The sequence below is a fragment of the Pithys albifrons genome, chromosome 15 (genome assembly GCF_047495875.1).
Source record: "Pithys albifrons albifrons isolate INPA30051 chromosome 15, PitAlb_v1, whole genome shotgun sequence".
Lineage (NCBI taxonomy): Eukaryota > Metazoa > Chordata > Aves > Passeriformes > Thamnophilidae > Pithys > Pithys albifrons.
The window spans coordinates 15,482,563-15,501,544 of record NC_092472.1 but is presented as its reverse complement, the minus strand read 5'-3'; the positions used below and the strand labels follow the sequence as shown (position 1 = coordinate 15,501,544).

General features: G+C 40.9%; 1 protein-coding gene across 1 annotated transcript; it reads right to left on the bottom strand.

Moving 5' to 3' along the window:
• Positions 1 to 667: 667 nt before the first annotated feature.
• GFPT2 (glutamine-fructose-6-phosphate transaminase 2) lies at positions 668 to 17,416 on the bottom strand. Its single transcript, XM_071570022.1, has 19 exons — positions 17,341 to 17,416; positions 12,787 to 12,894; positions 12,090 to 12,188; positions 11,279 to 11,404; positions 10,656 to 10,714; positions 10,024 to 10,158; positions 8,567 to 8,628; positions 7,346 to 7,425; positions 6,960 to 7,077; positions 6,118 to 6,281; positions 5,494 to 5,589; positions 5,314 to 5,411; positions 4,867 to 4,987; positions 4,540 to 4,697; positions 4,287 to 4,401; positions 3,554 to 3,681; positions 2,692 to 2,859; positions 2,124 to 2,285; positions 668 to 1,532 (listed from the first exon to the last, which is right to left on the bottom strand). The coding sequence occupies exons 1-19, from the start codon at positions 17,345 to 17,347 to the stop codon at positions 1,488 to 1,490; spliced, it is 2,049 nt and encodes a 682-aa protein (XP_071426123.1). The 5' UTR covers positions 17,348 to 17,416; the 3' UTR covers positions 668 to 1,487.
• Positions 17,417 to 18,982: the final 1,566 nt, after the last annotated feature.

Sequence of the window (18,982 nt, the reverse complement as noted above, 5' to 3'; positions counted from 1 at the left end):
CTGCAGAGAAACATCGTAAAGAAAACTTTACTAGTCAAGCATTTCGTTAATAAAATGAAGAAAAATTAAATATTATGCTTTCTGACCATTTTTGGGAAAAACACCAAATGAGCAGAGGATTTCATGTGTGTATCCACCTTACTTATTTGGAGGTTTATAGACACTTCCCTACTGCAGGTTAATGCACAAGTAGCAAAGTGTGCTTTTGCAAATATATATGTCACTAAAATTGGAAGATGTACTGAGTAATCTCTTCTGTGCCAGTATAGGGTGTTGAGTTTCTTGTTTTATATATTCTTCTACCTGGAGTTTGGATACTGTATTAAGTGCAAGTTTGTGGCAACTTTTTCTTGGCCGAGGAGGCAACTTCAAGACCACGAACAGCAGGTATTAAAACAGTCACAGCTTCTATTTTCACCTGCAGGAAATTTCTTCCCACATTCACCTACCTCAGCAGAAGGTAAATTGCAAAGTTTTAATCAAGAGCTGGTGTGAACAACAGCAGGACCTACAGAGGTTCCACTGCTGGATCTGTACATGGGAAACTTCTCAGACCTGAGATGGGAAGTCATCAAGTTAAAAAAAACCAAAACTGAAACCAAACAACAAAAATCAACCAAACAAAACACACATACACAAAAAAAAAACCAGACCACAAAACAAGAAGAATTATATAATCTTTTAATTGCATTGTAGTTTCATTGTACCCTCTTTAAACAAAAATATCACTTGAAAGACATCCGGTTCCCTTATTGTGTTGCACTGTACATGTTATGCAAATAAGAGCTGGGGTGGCACAGAAAACAAATGTTGTTCTGACTTTACAAATTGTTTGAAAGAAGCAGAAATTTTGAACATAGCTGGGAATTTACAGCCACAGAAGAACTTTGCAAATGACTGGTTAAATATGAAACACAGATGCAAAGGGGAGGAGAGGAAGGTGGTGAGGAAGAGGGACAACAAATTTCCAGTTTGAGGCTGAAGAAGGGAAATCCCCAAAAACTTTACACGAGTGTCAACATGCTCAGTGTTTATATTCTGAGCATTACCAATGTTACAGATAAGCAATGTACTAAAAAAATAACTTAAAAAAAGCTATACAATTGTAGTTATAAATACTATATCTTTAAAACTAGTTAAGTAGTGTAGGCTAAAAAAATGTTCACAGTTACTCTGGAGAGAGCTGTATATATATATATATATATTGCACAGTAGAAAAGTTCATTCAGTATACCATGTGTAAACAATTTTTATCTTCTTTGGCAATTCCAGGACTGAGAGGAATATTTGCTGTGAGCAAAAGCACGTGGGTACAAGGCACATGAAAAGCTTTTAAAGCTGCAAGATAAATCCTTCTGACACTTTCCAGTTAGCACTGTCATTCTCTTCAGAAAAAAAAAAAAAGTGTTCCTATCAATTCAGAACAACACATTTCTACAAATGCAGTTTGGAGGTCTGGTGACAAAAACATCAGCTGTTCTTGGCTGTTATTCTACAGTAACAGATTTGGCCAAGTTTCTTGGAAAGTCCACCTAGAACGAAGAGACAGACTTTCAGTATGACAGAGTAATACTGACATTCTGCATTTAACAGTTCATTTAGTCTGCTTTTTCAGACTTCTGAAGGAGCTTTGCTTTATTCTAGACACAACAGACCACAGTCCTGCAGATAATGACTCGCAGTGGAATTCATCCTTGCTTCCAAAAGCCTCCTAACAATTACACGTTTGTTTTGCACAGGACACCTTCCCAAAGCTGTCATCATTATCAAAGTGACACACCTGCACATCAACAATCCAAGCTCTAGAAAGCATTGACCTATTTTAGGTTAAAGTGCAGTATCACAACTGAAGATTTAGTTCTCTGAAAAAGTCCCATCTCCATTCTTAACTAATAAAACTAAGCAAATTATAATTTTTTAGAAGGATGGCAAATTTAAAAAACCCACAAAACTGAAGAATGGCACTGAAATGCCACCTGTACCACCACAGTCATGGTAAGCTCCAATAACTATTTCCATAGTTCTTTGCTACATATGGCAAACAACTGGGTCTCTCACTTTACACTGGTAGGAGGAAATTCAGAACTGCACAAACTGGAGTGTTAAATATAGAAAACACTTACATCATATCCTCTGAGAACAGCCAGGTGGAATGAGAGCAACTGAAGAGGAATAACACTCAAGATTCCTTGAAGGCAGTCAACTGTGTGAGGCAGCTCAATGGTTTTGTAGGCAAATTTTGAGCTTTCTGTGTCTTCTTTAGAGCACAGAATGATTGGGCGACCCTGAAAATAAAATTTTGCAGTGTTAAGTGAAGAGCTGGCCTAGAACTGCTTTCACAGCATCCCTGTATGCCTGAAGACACTCAAGTAGCTAACAAAGGCAATGCCAACCTTGCATAATGACTTTTGCCTTTCATTGTATTGTAAGGCTCAAATGTTTTTGCCCTGTAGAGTTTTAACATTATTCCATTTGCTTCAAAACAAAACAAAACACCTGAACAAACAAATGACCCATATGCAACCTTGTTAACTGCTGGTGTTAATCTGCAATGACAACCTACAAAGCAGATGTAGCACCTTATTAATAACTTAATAATTTTTTAAAAATCAGCTTTTTTCGAGGCAGAGTCAGCAGCATTACAATGGGCACAATCTCTCTCCCAATGACACTAATAGTGAGATATCCCACCTGCCGAGCAGTGACCTGTTGCAGAGCATTCTGGCACTTGGTAAAACAAGGATCCTTCATTATCACCATGATAACAGGCATTTGTTTGTCTATCAGGGCTAATGGCCCGTGCTTCAGCTCACCAGCCAGGATCCCTTCAGAGTGCATATAGGTGATTTCTTTAATTTTCTGAAAAAAAGGAAATGCCATCAATTTACTGGTAAATCAGACGAGAAACAGCAGCCACAAGAAGCAAAACACCAAAGCTGGACCCCCGCCACTGAAATGCAGCCATATGGTACCAAGTTGGTATTTTCAAAGATGAGTTATTAGTGATCACACATGGGCTGCCTGCTGGGATTTCCAGCAGGCTGTGGGTGGAAGCAGAGCTTGCCCAGGCACATGCATTTGCAGATAAAGAACTGGAGTAATCAACAGGAACTTTAGGAACCAAATACCCAGCACAGCCTTGGCTGTTGCAGTCTGTCCTCAACACTTCAAAGTCCTGTGAGAGGTGGATACGTGTCCATTCCACCAGAGTGTTCTTAAAGTAATTCATGACTTTCCTTCATGAGCATCTCTTCTCAAAATCAGCACGTTGTATTTTTCTGATGTTATTTTCAAATGGGTCAGTAATGTAAATTGTTAGGGTTTGGCTTTTAAATAGACTCATTAAACGATGCATTTATTGCAGGAAAGAAACAAGAAACTGGTATTGTATCCAAGTCACCTTGTGTATGTGTTCAGTTAAATGCTCCTAGTTATAGATAGCAGGTTCACTGCAGCAGAATTAAGTTGTAATGAAATATTAGAAATAATCTATGTTGCAGAAGGCACAAAATCTTATTTTAAATAATATTCAACAATATTGAGAAGTTCCTACCAAAGCTCCTTCCAGACAAGTGGCATAATTATACCCACGGCCCATAACCAGCAATGATCTTTGTTTGTACAGTTCAAGAGCCAAATCATGTATCTTCTCATCCAAGGACAAGACTTCTTTAATCATCTCTGTTGAGGCACAGAAAAAATAATATTAAATTTTCTTTTTAAACTGGAAAAGTTTGCTTGGTATAGAGTGTTCTAATTATCTAATGGAATAAATACATGTAATAGAATTCGATCACTAAACTTAGCAACTGTGACTGCAATTTAAGGATATTTTCCCCAGCCTTATTTACAATAATAACTGTAAAGCAACTACTGGTTTAGACTCATTCATCCCATTTGAATTTCTAAAGGGAGTTGTGAACATCCATTTTAAAGTCACCTTGAATTAGCTTCTTTTTATCCATCCTGATATAAAGTGCAAGGCTTTAAAAATTTCAAACCAAAATTTTCAACTTAGGAGATCAAGAAGTTTTTCTCATACAAAACTACTTTATAGTAATTAGAAAACCCAACCCCTGAAAATTTCAACCTTCCTGATAAGTTTCTTGGAAGGGCATTTGTAAAATTGTCAAATAATGCAGAAATGAAAAGTCTATTTTTCTCATATGGTCTCCCTTTCAGAAGGAGGAGGAGAGTGGAAAAAAAATGGGAAAGAAATTTCCCTGAGTAGTATTTTATATTGCCAACATCCCCTGTGCCTCCTCAAACCCAAACCTTCAATATACCTGGCAATGATTTTAGTCCACTAATGATCTCCTGTCTCCTCTTCTGCAAGGAAATTCTGTCTTCAGACATCATCAGGCCAAACATTACAAGAGACACAAATTGGCTGGTGTAAGCCTGCAGACAAAAAAAAAACCATTTAGCAGCTAAGTCTGCATAGAGTTAATACCATCTCAGTTTGAACTGCTACAATTAAAACTTTAACTGGATTCTACAGGGCTGAATTATGAAAGTCAGGCACTGAGCAGCAATTACCTTTGTGCTTGCCACACCTATCTCGGGCCCTGCATTGATATGCACACCACAGTCAGTCTCCCTGGATATTGAGCTTCCAACTGTGTTTGTGATGCCAACTGTTAGAGCACGATGTTCTTTGCAATACCTCAAGGCCATAAGTGTATCTGCAGTTTCACCTGGAAAACATTTACATCTTGATTTAGGTAGGCAGAGGATAGTAATGGTTCCTGAAAAGCATAAAATTCTACACAAGCATGTTCTAAATAACTGTATCCACACTTAGACAAGGCAAAATGCAGTGGAAAGCAATTGTGCAGCACACACTCAACAGCAAAGGCTGCTCACCTGACTGGCTTATGAAAAAACACACATCATCCCTGAATACAGGTGTGTTTCTGTCCAGGAAGTCACTGGCAAGTTCCACCATCACTGGCAATTCAGTTAATTCTTCCAACACTTGTCGAGTCTGTATTCAAGCAGCACACAGTATTTGTTAATATTGCTGCCCATTAACATCATGATTCAGAGATGATCTAAAGGGATTCTTGTTAGAAAAATTGGTCTTTGCAGCTCACCAGAGTTTTAAAAACCGATGTGAAAAAAGTCAACTTCTAGCATGGTAGGTAGTGGAACTGGGGCATTAATACCAAATGTGGCACGAAGGGAAACTAAATAAAAGGGTGAGACCCCTTAATGAAAGACAAAGCTTGAGATAGAAGAAGAAGCAAATGAAGAGGTGTTGTCTAAAACCCCAGAAATTTAGAGTTATATGAGCATTTGAGCCAAACATACAGCTACTGCAGCGTGGTAACTGGTCCCACAGCCAATGATGATCAGTCTTCGGCACCTCCTGATTTCTTTCAAATGATCCTTCAGTCCCCCCAGCAGAACTGCAAACGAATAAATGTGTGCATCAATGGTGTATTATATTTCCTAGTTAGTATGTTTACAGTTTTGAAACCTCTGAGTTACCTGTGCTGCTCTCGAAATTCACCCTTCCTCTCATCGTATTGACAACTGATTCTGGCTGCTCAAAAATTTCCTTTTGCATGAAGGCACTGAAGTTACCTGTTTACAAAAACATGGCATGGTAACGCTTAAGCTTTTTATTTTAAGTCTATTCCAGATACAGAGAAAACTTTTAAGATGAACTGTGATAGCAAGATAATTTGTCTGTGTCAGCTTAAATAAAACCTTGGGAATAGGCAAGAAGGAAGGAGGGACAAGTAGTTTACTCTGGTTCATTTCATTTCCCAACATGACAAGGTAACTAAATTAGTTTTTAAAGAAACTGCTGTGTTCCACATAAATTCTTGGTCAGTCTTTACAGTCAAACTTTGCCAACAACTACAACATATTAATATTAGTTACATTTTCACTAAATACTGAAATGAATAGAAGTATTATGACTTTTCAAGGCTAAAATGGGTAGGGTCACAGATTGCCCATCCTGTCTTGGTCTCAAAACTTGGAATAGTCAGCTCCCAGTAAAAATAGCCTAAATATAATGTAATTGGCAGTTTTCTGCCTTACCTATCTACACAAACAGTAACTACCCATTTTTGATGATGCTTATTTTCAGATGTTTCAACCCACCCTTCATGATTTGCTGCAATTCCATCTGCAGGGTTTGGATGGCCCGGGAAGGATCATCACTGGCCGAGCGCTCCAGACGGTGAATCGAGAGCTTCCCATCAGTTACTGCTGCAATGTCATCATCTTCCAGGAAAATCACTCTGTTGGTGTGCTCAATGATGGCACTGCAGAACAAACAGAGCAAGGCAAAGCTGACACATCAGAGCTGGTAACAGCAAAGCCATCAATATGCCACAGCAGCACTTCCAGCCCCACTTCTATCTCTTCCTTCTGGGTATAAATGCAGACAGAGCCATCTTAAAGGCAATGGCTCCATCTGCTGCTCCTCCTGTGCTCTCACAGCGAGCCAGAGCAGAAGGCTCAGGAGCCACTGCAGGAGCTCCTGCTGATCTGCTCCTGCCTCCCAGTGTCCCTGAGGGATGCTGCTAAGGTCACAATCTTCTTTCTGAGATAAAGGTGCACCTGATGTCGAGGTATCTGCCACCCTTGGAGCCACACCACTGTTTTCTTTGTGCCACCACAGCCCAAACTAACCTTTAGTCTGCCCAAACACTCAGCTGGTAATGTCCATTTCTACTCAAATCCCTTTCCTACACTGGATGTATTTCACATACAGGTCAGCAACTGGCACTTACTGCATTTGTTTGCAGTTCAAATGATGATGATAAGCCTTCACATTTAACAAGTACCTGAACCTGGGGGCTTTTAATGAAGTTATCTGGATTGAAAACTATTCCATCAGAAAGCCATTACACAGAGGCAAGACAGCATAAAATTTCCAGAACTATCTTACTTCTAAACAAAGAACAGTATTTTCAGGAAAGTTCAAATACTTTTACTACCTTGCATCTGAAGCAAAGAAGAATTCTACTGCCTTATCCCCAACAGCATGAAGGCAGGTTGAGCTGTCCAGTCTTTTCACCCGGGAATTGCAGATGTTCTTCACGTTCTCAATGTCGCCTGTTAAAGAAACCAGACATTTTAAATGCAAAACCAGTTCTGTACCAGTCAGAGGTTACAGACTGTACAGGTTTGAGGTATCACAGTTACACAGTTATTTTATGGGTCTTTCACATGAACTACACGTTCAGTAGTATAAAAATACAGTATCCTCAGCTAAGAAGCAATTTGGGGTGTCAGCTGGTACTTTTACAGTACAAAGACCAATTAACTTAATTTCTAATCATAAAGGAACAGTAGTTTTAGTTCTTGAAAATCATCAACTTACACGTTCTATACAAAACAGGAACCTGTTCAGTTGAGAGCTTGTACTTGCTCCTGACCCCAATGAGCAGAGGACTCCCTCTCCTAGAAAAGGGAAAACAAGCAAATTTATGAAGAGAGATGTGCATACAAAGTCCAAGGACACCTGTGAAGTCAAAAGACAACATCCCATCTAGATTCCTAAGTAGGAAGAGCCTCTTCAGCCACAATCCCAAAGCCATTACATGGCAGAAGTTAAATAAACTTGGCTTGCTTCCCTAAGATTTGCCAAATGTTAAAGAAATAAGTATTGTGTGTCTCGCTTTACCCACAAACTACACCCAGGTAGAGGAAAATGTACATGAACCAGTTGTTTTCCTTCCAGTGATCACAAAACAGCTTAATACAGGCACCAGTTTGAAACAAAGCTTACTTTGCCTCTGAAGGGAGCCAGCAATAAGCTCCAATTTATACCCTTTAACCTTTCAACTTCAGAAATGTCAACCATCACAACTGCACTTCTGAAACTGTAGAATATAAGATAATTTTTAATTATATGGGCCACACAGAAGACCTTGTTTAAAAAAAAGTATCACAGGAATAAAGGAACAAGTTACCCTCCCTCAATACCTCAAATTACAAGATTAGCTTCTCTTAATGCCCTCAGTCCTAAAAATCCAAACCTGAACCACATATAGAATAGCTCATTTCAGAAGATGTTCTCCAGTTAGAGTGATGGTACAGTTGGTTTTTTCACAATTTTAGTGCAGTCCTATTTTAGACCCCAGAAGCAACGGCCTTTTGGGTTCTAGTATGAAACAGTCTTTATTCCCACTGCTACTTCAGTTGCTATTTTAATACCTTCACATATCCTGAAAATTGTTTTCCAAGTCATAAATAAAAGTAGAACTTAGACAGAAAGAAATCATCAGTGTTATGACAGTTATAGAACACTATTTGTAAAACCTATTACTATGATGGCCTTTTAGCCAACCTGAAAATACTTATCTCAGTCTTTATGTGAAGTAAAATTGAACAATACCTTTTCCCTCCCCTTGCTGTTATAGGAGAAATGCCAGCACACTCTTATACAACCTCAGAACAGAAGATATGCTGAGCTTCTTTATTGACTCGCTGGGTTTTGGTTAATTAAGCACTTTAAACATCAATATTCTAGTATCTTGAAGAGATGTTAGCCTTTTTTAACCTAAATCATGAATTATGTATAAAATGGACTTTTACTAACCTGGTAGCAACAGCTTCACCTGGGTAATGGATGCTCTTGAAAACCAATGCAAAAGCACCTTCCTGGAAACCATGAAAACAAAAGAGGGAGAAAAAAAGACATCCTAAACAGCTTATCTCAATTAGATTCATCTCATTAAACTGAGGCCCCTCTCCCTGAAGAGGCTCTGAAGGAACACTCTTTACTGCTATCAGGAATCTCTTCCTGGAGGCCACACTGAGCCTTTAAAGGAATTGGCCAAGAAGCAGAACAAGCCAACGTGGACATTACACAGCTGCAAGATCAGGAAGTGAGCACTTAGCCTCTCTTTATAAATAAAAGCAACAGTTTCTAATGCAAGGGTTATGAAAATGTCAGAGGTGTTACCCATAATCAACATGAAGATTGTTAGACATTTACTTTTAGCAAGACTTTTAATAAGAATGTGCCTGCAGTGCATCATCATGCATTTTTAGCTAAAAAATTTGGAGTTACTATTTCTAGTTTAAGCAGCTTGTTCTCATTAACATATTTCAGAAACAAAACACACACAGTAGCAAACCCCAGAAATAACTCTATAGCACTAACACAGCTGGCAAGCTGGAGCAGAATTCCAAATGCAGGAGCAAAGGCCCCCCACTTTCCAAGCAGAAGAGAGATGGTGACATTCCCTCCTCCCATGGGGCTGCACTCAGAGCATTCTGTCCCTGTTCTGCAGGCAGGTGAAGCCTCCCTTCCCCTCAACCGTTCCCTCCTGACCCCCACAGGCCTTCACTCCGTGTGTATTCCAGCCCTGCCTGAAGGAATCCTACAGAGCTGCTTTGAAGAGGAGACAGGGGAGGTGAAAAAAGTGTAAAACTGCAGGAAGGGGAGGGAAAACATCTGCCCAGAGACTGGGGGAGGAAACAAAGGCAGCTTTCTCCAAGTTTGCAATGCAGCTATCAAAGTTTTTAAGCATTCACATACTGAGTAACAGTAGATTCCCACTTCCCAGTGTGGAAACCAGGACAGCTTGTTAGATCTATTTCCAAATAGGGGAGCCAAGGCATCGGCCACACTTGAATCACAGCAGTGTTTAACATGATTAGAATGGCCTTCAAGAACACACTGCCCTTTATGAGAAATCTCACCCTCCAGAGGCTCCTACCAATTTTTTTCAATTAAACTGCTTCATTAAAAATCTCTGATAATCTCTTCCTTAAAAAAAAAAAAACCCACCCAGACAACAACAAAAAAAATCAATAAACAGAATCCACTGCTACTGCAACTGAAAAAGTTAACATTGAAAAGGCCTTGAACTCTCCGAAATTTTAATCTCATTTCTTGGTCTATTATGCATTGTTTGGAGGCCTACAAGTGTTAATTGCAGCACCTTCTAGGAATTCCTGGAGAGGCTCTAAATGCATAAATGCAGAATGTTAAGGAACCCCACAAGTAGCTTCTGCTGTAGTACAGGAAAAAAGCAGCATCCCACTTACCAGCTGCTGAATAACTCTTTCTACCAAGGCTGAAAAACTGGTGTCCTCACTCTCTCTGTTGTCATACATGTATTTGATCAATTTGGGGATTGTTTCTGTATCTGTTTCAGATTCGAATTCGTAGCCTTTGCTCTCCTGAAATATCATATGGAAGAGAGAAAAGTGAGTTCATCCTCAGACAAGAAACACTGAAGAGCCTCTCAGCTGCCTCCCACCAGAACAGCACAATCAGACAGCACTACATTGGAGTACTGGATATAAATCTCTGCAGATAAAATATAAGGACTTATCCTGTCACAGCCACTCTTTGGGAAATACAGTAACGCAACATGTACTGAGATTTGCTGAGAATCTGTCAAACAACAGGAGACAGGAGGGAGCTCACTCCACACACCCTCTCAAAGAATCTGGGCACAAACTCTTACTCTACTCATAAATACTTTGCATTCAGCAGTACAAGAGCATATTGCACTTCACTAGCTACTGTCTGTATTAGACAATCCTTCACACTACTCTTTTACAGATGATATTAAGAAACCTGAGTTCAGGTTCCACCAAAGTCAGGACAGATCTGACAGTAGCTGTTCGAGCATTTATTTTTTAGTTTTAGAACCGGGTTGACAAAGACTCACCAGAAATTTTCTCAGGTCCTTATAATTTGTGATGATTCCATTATGGATAACAACGAATTCTAAAAGGAAAAATATATATATTCAGCAGCACTGAAAAACTAAGATATTTAACTTAGAACACAAAATTAAAGAGAACATTAAAAAGCCCTTAGGAGAACACTGGAAACTTTCTCTTCTGTCTTTCAGACCCACAGTTGCTCACAACATGGACAACAGAAAGAAGCTTACAAATTCTGAAGGCAGCTCCAAATCATTAAAGCAGTTCTAAACTACACCCATTAGAAGAGGACCAGGCCATCTCAAGTAAAAAATTCTACAAAATCTCTGTTTTCTGGCCCAGGCAATACTGACAACTTTACATTTTCAGTCTTTCCTTTCAAAACAATAATGCTGTACTTCCACTAATTTGCAATTTTCAGAGAATAGATCTCATTAACTTTTTGCAGTGTTACTTTAGTGTGAAAAGAGGCTATTTAATTGTGAAAGTGTCCAAGATAGATAGAATGGCAACAGCCCAGAACTAGTACAAAAAATAGATACCATAACATTAGTAAGAACATATGTGCAATGTGGGCTGAGTCATTTCAGATCCCTACTGTTCAAGTGCTGCAGAGATTACATACCATTCCTTTTATCTGACCTCTGGGGGTGACTGTTTATTGCACTTGGGACTCCATGGGTCGCCCAGCGAGTGTGAGCAATTCCAAAATGTGTTTCAAAATCCGTTTTTGAATCCAGGTCATCTTGTTCTATGCAGAAGAAATTCAGTTTACTGGATGTTTAATGCTCTCTCTCTCACACACACACAAAAGCAGTAAAACACAAAGAGAATTCCTACAAGCAAAAATCTAAAAGTTATCTTCTGGCTTTCTCTTAAACCATTTGCTTTCTCGACATAACACTTCAAAAAGTTCAAGCTACTGTGATTAAAACTTTGTTTGCCAAGGCTGGAGCATTTTCAGCCAATACCAACAGTCAGGCTAACAGACCCCATTACTACAAATGATGGTGTAAACCTCTTAAAACACAACTGCAGTCCTTCCCAGATGGAAGCACTGCATAAAGCAGATTGTGATGACAGCCAGCTGCTTAAAATGGTTGTAAATTCTGTCAGAGTGCACGTTTCAGCATTTCAGCCACCCAGCACAGAAATCACATCAGTAAAGCACAAAAGGAGCCCCAGGATTTGAACAAAGGACCAACCAAGACAGGAGAGAGCAGACTGATAATTTCACAGTGCTATATCTGAATATCAGCTCGCTTTTAAAGTGCAGGTCTGAGGGGCACAAACAATTGAACTGTTAATGGATTTCACAATGCAGTTCTTTCTGATACAAAATCATAAGTGCAATTTTATAGTCTGGTTTTCTGCTGAGATGCAGATTATATGTGACTGGGAGGCCAAAGTAAAGGACTAATTTTTAAGACACTTACTGTACAACTCTTCTTCCAGGGCCTTTACTTTTCCTCTTTTCTTAACTAGTTTGATGAATCTTTCCTTATCTTCATTATTATTTCCATCAATTGCCACTCCTACAATACAGGACACAGTCACAAGTGTTATTTAAAGCATGAAACCCACTGGATGAAGGCTGAGAAAATACAAACAAGCACACACCACTGAAAGAATTATTTTTAAATTATACTTCAAAGGGTTATACTTGAATTCTGTTGCTAGACCTGTCTATGTTCAAATGAAAGCACATGAAGCACAGACCAAAACATACAGGAGACACCCCAAATTTTGCTTAAGGACAGATTGAAGTATTTTGCCTGATGAAATAAACCATCTCAAATTTAGAAACAAGTTTGATCTTCCCCACCCTTCCACTGGGACTCACTTGCACAAAAAAAGCTGAGGCACAAACTACATGGCTCTGTATAAAGATCTTCCTCACATTCTGTTTTGCTTCTGTGTACTAAACCTCAACCATCTAATTACAGAGCCAAACACCCAATTTAAAGTCCTGAGGAAAGCTAAAGTACTCCCCAATCCAGATAATTAGTTCTGATCTGTTAATCTGCAGAATAAAGAAAGAAAAATCCAACATGCCAGGTGTGTAAAGCACCTAAAAATTCATGTAATGAGCTACTGGTTGCTAAAATTCATTTGTTGGGTTGGCTTACATACCTGCAGAGTCATATCCCCTGTATTCCAGTCTCTGTAATCCTTTTATCAGCGTTTCATATATTTCCTTCCGAGTACGAGGCACTCTGTAGTTTAGATAAGCAAAAATTCCTGTTTAAAGAGAAAAGGGGAAGGAGGGGGGGAAAAAAGAAAGCAAGATTGTTTTTAGAATTTTCATGCCTTCAGACTCAATGAAAAACCCTTTAAAATCAATATCAAGGAGAGGCCCTAGAGGCACTCAACCTCCCATTTAGTTCAATTCCTCCTAATGTGTTTTTGAATGGTAAGAGTTCAAACACAATTAAGGACTCAGGACCCTCATTTTCACCACACAAAACATACATTTTCTTGGCCAGTTTCGCTCTCCTCATGTTACCCACTAAGAGTTAAACAGTTCGGAGAGGTGAAAAAAATTCTAATTTTCGCGAAAACCGCAGCTGAAAATGGGAACATTGTGATCTATTTCATATCCAGACATTCAAAGAAGGAATATATTCACCGGTACTAACACAAGGAGCCTTTTGTAATCCAAGTCATGGCCTTAAATACCCATGGGTAGGTACGAGGCACAACATCTACTTCTGAAAGGCTCCAGCTTAATCCTCTGCACAACAGTCACTTCAGCAGGAGGAGAATAAAGCAGAAAACACGAAGAGAGGGCAGAAGTCAATAGGATAGGACAACAAAGGAAAGAAACAGAAGGTACAAAACAGGGTCACCCAAAAAACAAGCGCCTCCGCACAATGGAGCTGCCAGAGCAAACTGGGAGACACAGAGCTCTGTGCGTGCCCCTCTCGCTCAGGTCAGCGAGAGGGAACTCACTCCTCGCCTCCTTGGCAAACAGAGCCTGGAAGAGCCTGAGAGTCTGATCCCTCTTCTCCTGAATAGATCAGTCATCAACCAAGAAGAGGCATGTTTAGTTTGGGGGTTGGTTTCCCACCCTAATTCTATTTTTTTTTGGAAGGCAAAAGCACACAAGCATTACTTTATTAGGAGCATTCTATGGATGTCGTTTTATCTTTAGGAAAGGTGTAATAAAAGGGTCACCTGCAAAGGAAAACACAACCATTCCTTTTCTCTCCACTGCTCTTCCTGGGATTCTGGACTTTATAAGGATACATTAAGCCCTTTTATTAATTTTTGCAAGTCTGTCCCCCAATAAAACAGAAATAACTAATTTCACTGTTTCAGTAGTTTCTCCAAGCAACAAGTCAGGACCGGAGACTACAGTTAGAAAAAACCCCAGACTTCAAGAGCTCAACAGATAAGCAGTTCAGAGAAGTGTTTTAGATAGAGAAAGCCTTTGTTTGAAATTTAACACCCTCTTCCCCTTCAATTAAGGCTTTTGAACTGTAAATGGTTGCAGTGAAGAAACTGTTACAATGATACACCAACGAATCTCCCTTATAAATATTGTTGTGAAGTCGGTTACTCCACTGGTTTAAAAGCCGTTAATATTGTCGATTTGACAGCGAGACTAAAAGACTATTACATTCGCCTCTGAATTTATTTTGGAAAGATTAAAGGGTGGAAAATGCTTCTCTGCTTCAGAAGTGAGATTTACGAGGAGTTGAGCCTAATTATTTCTAGAGCATCCAACATTAACAGCGATATTAAGACAATAGTTGCATTTAAAGAGGTATTGGGGAATTTCAACAGCTAAATACTGTTCTTCATGGATGTTTTGAAAAATAATGCCTCTGGTTATATACAGTCACTTTAGACTGAGAGCCTGTTAAACATTTTTCCAGCCAGATATTTACCGTTCTCTGGCACTAACCACGAACCTCAAGAGCAGCATTCTTCAATTTCTTCAATACAAATTTCTCAACATCATTCCAAAAAATTGCCACACACCTCACTTCAGATCCAACTCTACTTTCTAGGCCAGATTTCACAACGAATTTAAGGCTCATCAGCCTTGGATGTTCCATGTGGCATCTTTGACTACACAGAGCTCCAGGAAGAACCTTCCTTTGGGACCATCCTTATAAAGTGTCCTCAGTGTGCTGCCACTGTTCAAAAGCTCCTTGTTTCCAGAGAATTGTAGCTGCACTTCCACACCCGGGAATTAGAAGATGCAGAAGTCACCAGAGGCCATTCCCAATGCAAACAATAGCTGCAGCCTGACTTCAAGGAATGTGTTATAAACCCTTTCAGTTAAAGGAAATCAATCTTAGCACTGTTCTCTGAGACTTTTCTGTTCCGTGATTTATCTGCTTGCATATTTTTTCCCTCCCTCAGTCATTATTTTGGCCAGGTTTAAAGCATATTACTCAATTCATGTAGGAATAATTCCTGATAAAGGGTTCTTGTAGCCTAATTCCTTCTTGGAAGCACATCAGTATGACTGAATCCTAGTTGAATCATCTCATGATAAAGAGTTTTGTGATGCTAACACGTTACTTTATAATGACCTCCCCAAGGTATTAGATGCCATTTCCTGAGCTTGCTCCCCCCAAGGATACTCAAGTACACAGAAACATAAAATCCAATGAAAGCATCTAAAAAGTGTTTTATTGGGGCACTGCTCTCTTGAACTAAACATTAAATCTAGTTTATAACTTTGCACAATTTGCATGAACTAGGCCAATCATGTGTGGTTTACCTTTAGCATGAGATACTAAAAGCAGAAACAGAAGGTTGTTAAAACATCACTAAAACCAGCTTCAATCGATGCAGACACTGGAAGCAAGGCTCTCCCTCTGCATGCCTATCAAGGGTTTAGAGTTTCACCTTTCAGGACTGCAAGTAGAGCATCAAGAGGAGGAAAAGTAAATTGAGTAGTTTTTTGTGGGAAAATTCCACAAGAACTCCTGCGATAGCAAGACTTCACCAAAATCAAGAAGGGGGCAGCCTTCACTTGAAGTTTGAGCAAAATTATTTAGGTTTTTTTAAAAAATAAAATTATGTCTCTATTGGGGTAAGCACATTGCTAGTGCCAGAAACTCAGATTTGAGAAAGTCCCAGTCTCAACTTCATATCCTCAATTTGATTTAAAACTGTTTAAGAGCATCTGAACTGTTTTTAAACCCTGCATAATTTGCTATACTGTCTTCTTGCATGGCAGTGTGATAACATCTCAATTTTGCTTTCTTGAGGGCATGTTTATAGCAAAATTTAAGACCTACACATTTTCAAAACATAAAGCAATGGATATAAATCTTCATGTGCTACTTTAATACATCCTACTGTGTTTTCTCTGACTTTTCAGCACTTAAACTGGGAAAAATATGCAAAAAATAAAAACAACAAAAAATGTAATTTAGAAACTTGATTCCAATCCCAAGAGCTCCTGCACTTCGTACAGCAGATCAGCAGAGCAAGCTGGGGGGCATCTTTCTTGGGAACAAACGTCACCTGAAAGGTCTCTAAAAGTTGACAAGAAAAAAACTTGTACTACTCTCACTGCACTTCACGGCCTACTGCTCTTTGCCACTTCATACTGAGTCAGTTACCTCTGTTAACACCCTCATTTCCCAATCATTATATAGTCCAGATATGCAATTTTTTTACAGATATTACGTGGCTTAGTGCTTGCCATCAATACCTTTGGGTGGCTCAGGCACTGAGCCAAGTCTGTCACCTGAAGGGGCTTTGTTTAGAGGACACTGAGTTTGTCTCATTGATAGCGATCTGTCACGTAGGTTCTCAAATAGTATCACTTGGTGTTTCCATTCAAGTGAAAGAGGCTTCCTGGACTCCTTGGTCTTTCTGAGGTTACAGTTAAAGAGGATGTGGAGGCAGGGAAAAGATATCTAACTTGGAAAGTGCAGTTTTGGGAGCAGTAACTCCACTCACTTTCAGTCTGCGTCTCACAAAAGAGGTTTTGTTCATGACGACTAAGAAGTACAAGCGCAAATTTTTCTACTTTCAACAGAAGTGTCCTTCCAGACCTGACAGGAGGTGCTGGTGATGGGACAGACAAAGTTTCGATGAATTTTCCTCCATAACTAAATACAATTTTATTAGCAGCCTCTGAACCCCCACTTTGATTTTAATCTGATCCAACGCATATCTAAGCAATTGTATACACGGTGGAGGAATTATCTTCACTATCCCATCTTTATTAGATAAAGGAAGGTGAATAAACTCACATCAGTTACGAATTAAGCTCCTTCACTGCCTTTGTTTGAAAACCACAAAACTCTCGCTATCGGCGCAGCTGGGAAGTGAGTCATGACTAACCCCTAGTCCTCGATTAGGCACCGGGACCGGGAGGAGTGGACCTTAACGCGGCACCGCGGACACGCACGGAGCAGCCGCGCGGTGGGAACCGGGCGATTCCCATCCCAAGCCCCGGGACAAGGCGTCAGGCACGGAGGGCACGGGGGGAAATGAACGGCGATCGCCCCTCTTTGGGGAGAGGGGCGGGCGGAGCGGCTTCACCTCCACCCGCCAGCCAGCCCCTCTCCTTCCCAACCCCAAACGGGATGCCGGTCCCTGTCCTTCCCATCACCAAACGGGATGCCGGTCCCGCATCCCCGGCGCCCCCGGCTCGGGACACGCCGGCAGAGCAGCCGCACAGCCCGCTTTGTCCGCCGGCCCGTCACTCACCGCACATGGTGGCCCCGCACGATCCTCTCCGCTTGCAGCGAACGCGACTCCAACCCCAACCCGGTCTGGGCCGCCGCTCCGGCTCTTATAGCGCGGCCGGGCCGGGCCGGGGCCGCCTCCCCGCCCATCGCGGGCACAGCCCGGCGGGGCGGGCCGGCCCTGCCCCGCCCGGGGGCTCTGTGGTTCCGCACGAGGGGAATAGCACAATGGCTACGGTTGGGAAAGACCTCCGAGGCCATGGAGTCCCACCTTGTCAGCGCAGTGAGGTGCCCAGTCGGTTCTTGAGCATCTCCAGAGATGGGGACTCCACCACCTCCCTGGGCAGCCCCTTCCAATGCTCGGCGACCATTGCCATGAAGTTCTTCCTGATGTCCAGCCTGAACCTCCCCTGGCGCAGCCTGAGGCCATGTCCTCTTGTCATGTGAAGACAGGATGAATCCCATCCCATGCCAGGCTGCGAGACTCAGGCTGGCTCAGGGATTTTCAGGGTGGCTGTAACCCCAGAGACACCTATGGGCAGCATAAGGGGCACTTTTTGTACACTAATTGTGGTTTTCCACCTCCCAGTTCCATAGAGGAATAGGACAGGTGGTGAAGCAGCCCCTTCTGGTAGGACACCTGAGGCAGGGGGGCTGGTCAGACCCTCTGCGAGCTGAGCAGGGGAAGGTGCTCCCCTGCCCTCCAGCCACAAACATTCACAAACATGTGAAGAAAAAACTGCTCCAGGAGTTTCCACCAGCCTCTGCCTCCCGGGGTGGGCTTTCTCCTGGGGGCAAACACCAGGAGGATGAGGAAGGCCACAACCCCTGGCCTGGCCAGCATTGTCCTCAGAGCACATCTTGACACAAGGTCATAATGGTTCCCTCGAACTTTGTCACTTTTCCTCATGATGGAGAGGTTGAATGAAGGATAATGATTGGAACATCAATAATTTAACTACAAAAACCCCTCTTTGTGCCAGTTTAAGAAAGGGAAACTATGTCTCTGTTCTAAGGTAAAAACATGATTTAGAATATTTTCAACTCATAAAACTAAAGAAAACAGTGTTAAAATTCTGCTTTAAATTAGTTTACAAAAAGGAATAAATTAAGTGTATTTTTTCACTGCCTGTGTGAAACAGCGATGACACCACGCCCAGTGAAAACCACTATTTTTTCCTTCCCCAGTCTCCCAGAATAAGACCAAACAGGCCCATGATTTTGTCACCATTTCAGTCCCAGCTCTGTCACTGCCTTGCCATGTGACATCAGGCAAGTAATTTTGACACTCCATACCAGTTTTTCTTGTTTGTTTAGGTAATTTTGCTCCTCCTCTATAGCAGTCTCTGATTTTTTTCCCCACAGCAGCCTGAGCGAAGGGTGATGTTCCTAATCACAGCTATGTGTGCTAAGTAGCATTGCTATTTATATTAAATTATATAAAATAAAGGTGAACTTATTTTCTCCTGTACAACACACATCTTAACCAATGAGTGATGCAGACAGTAGGAAAGAAATGGTTTTTTTAAAAGAAGACTGCAATACTAATTGCCAAAGATCACGAGTCCGAGCCCAAAACTCCACTCATGCAAGACAGTTCATGTTTCCATGTGACATTCCCAGGGAGAAAACTAAACAAAAATGAGACTGAACTGCTGGTAAGA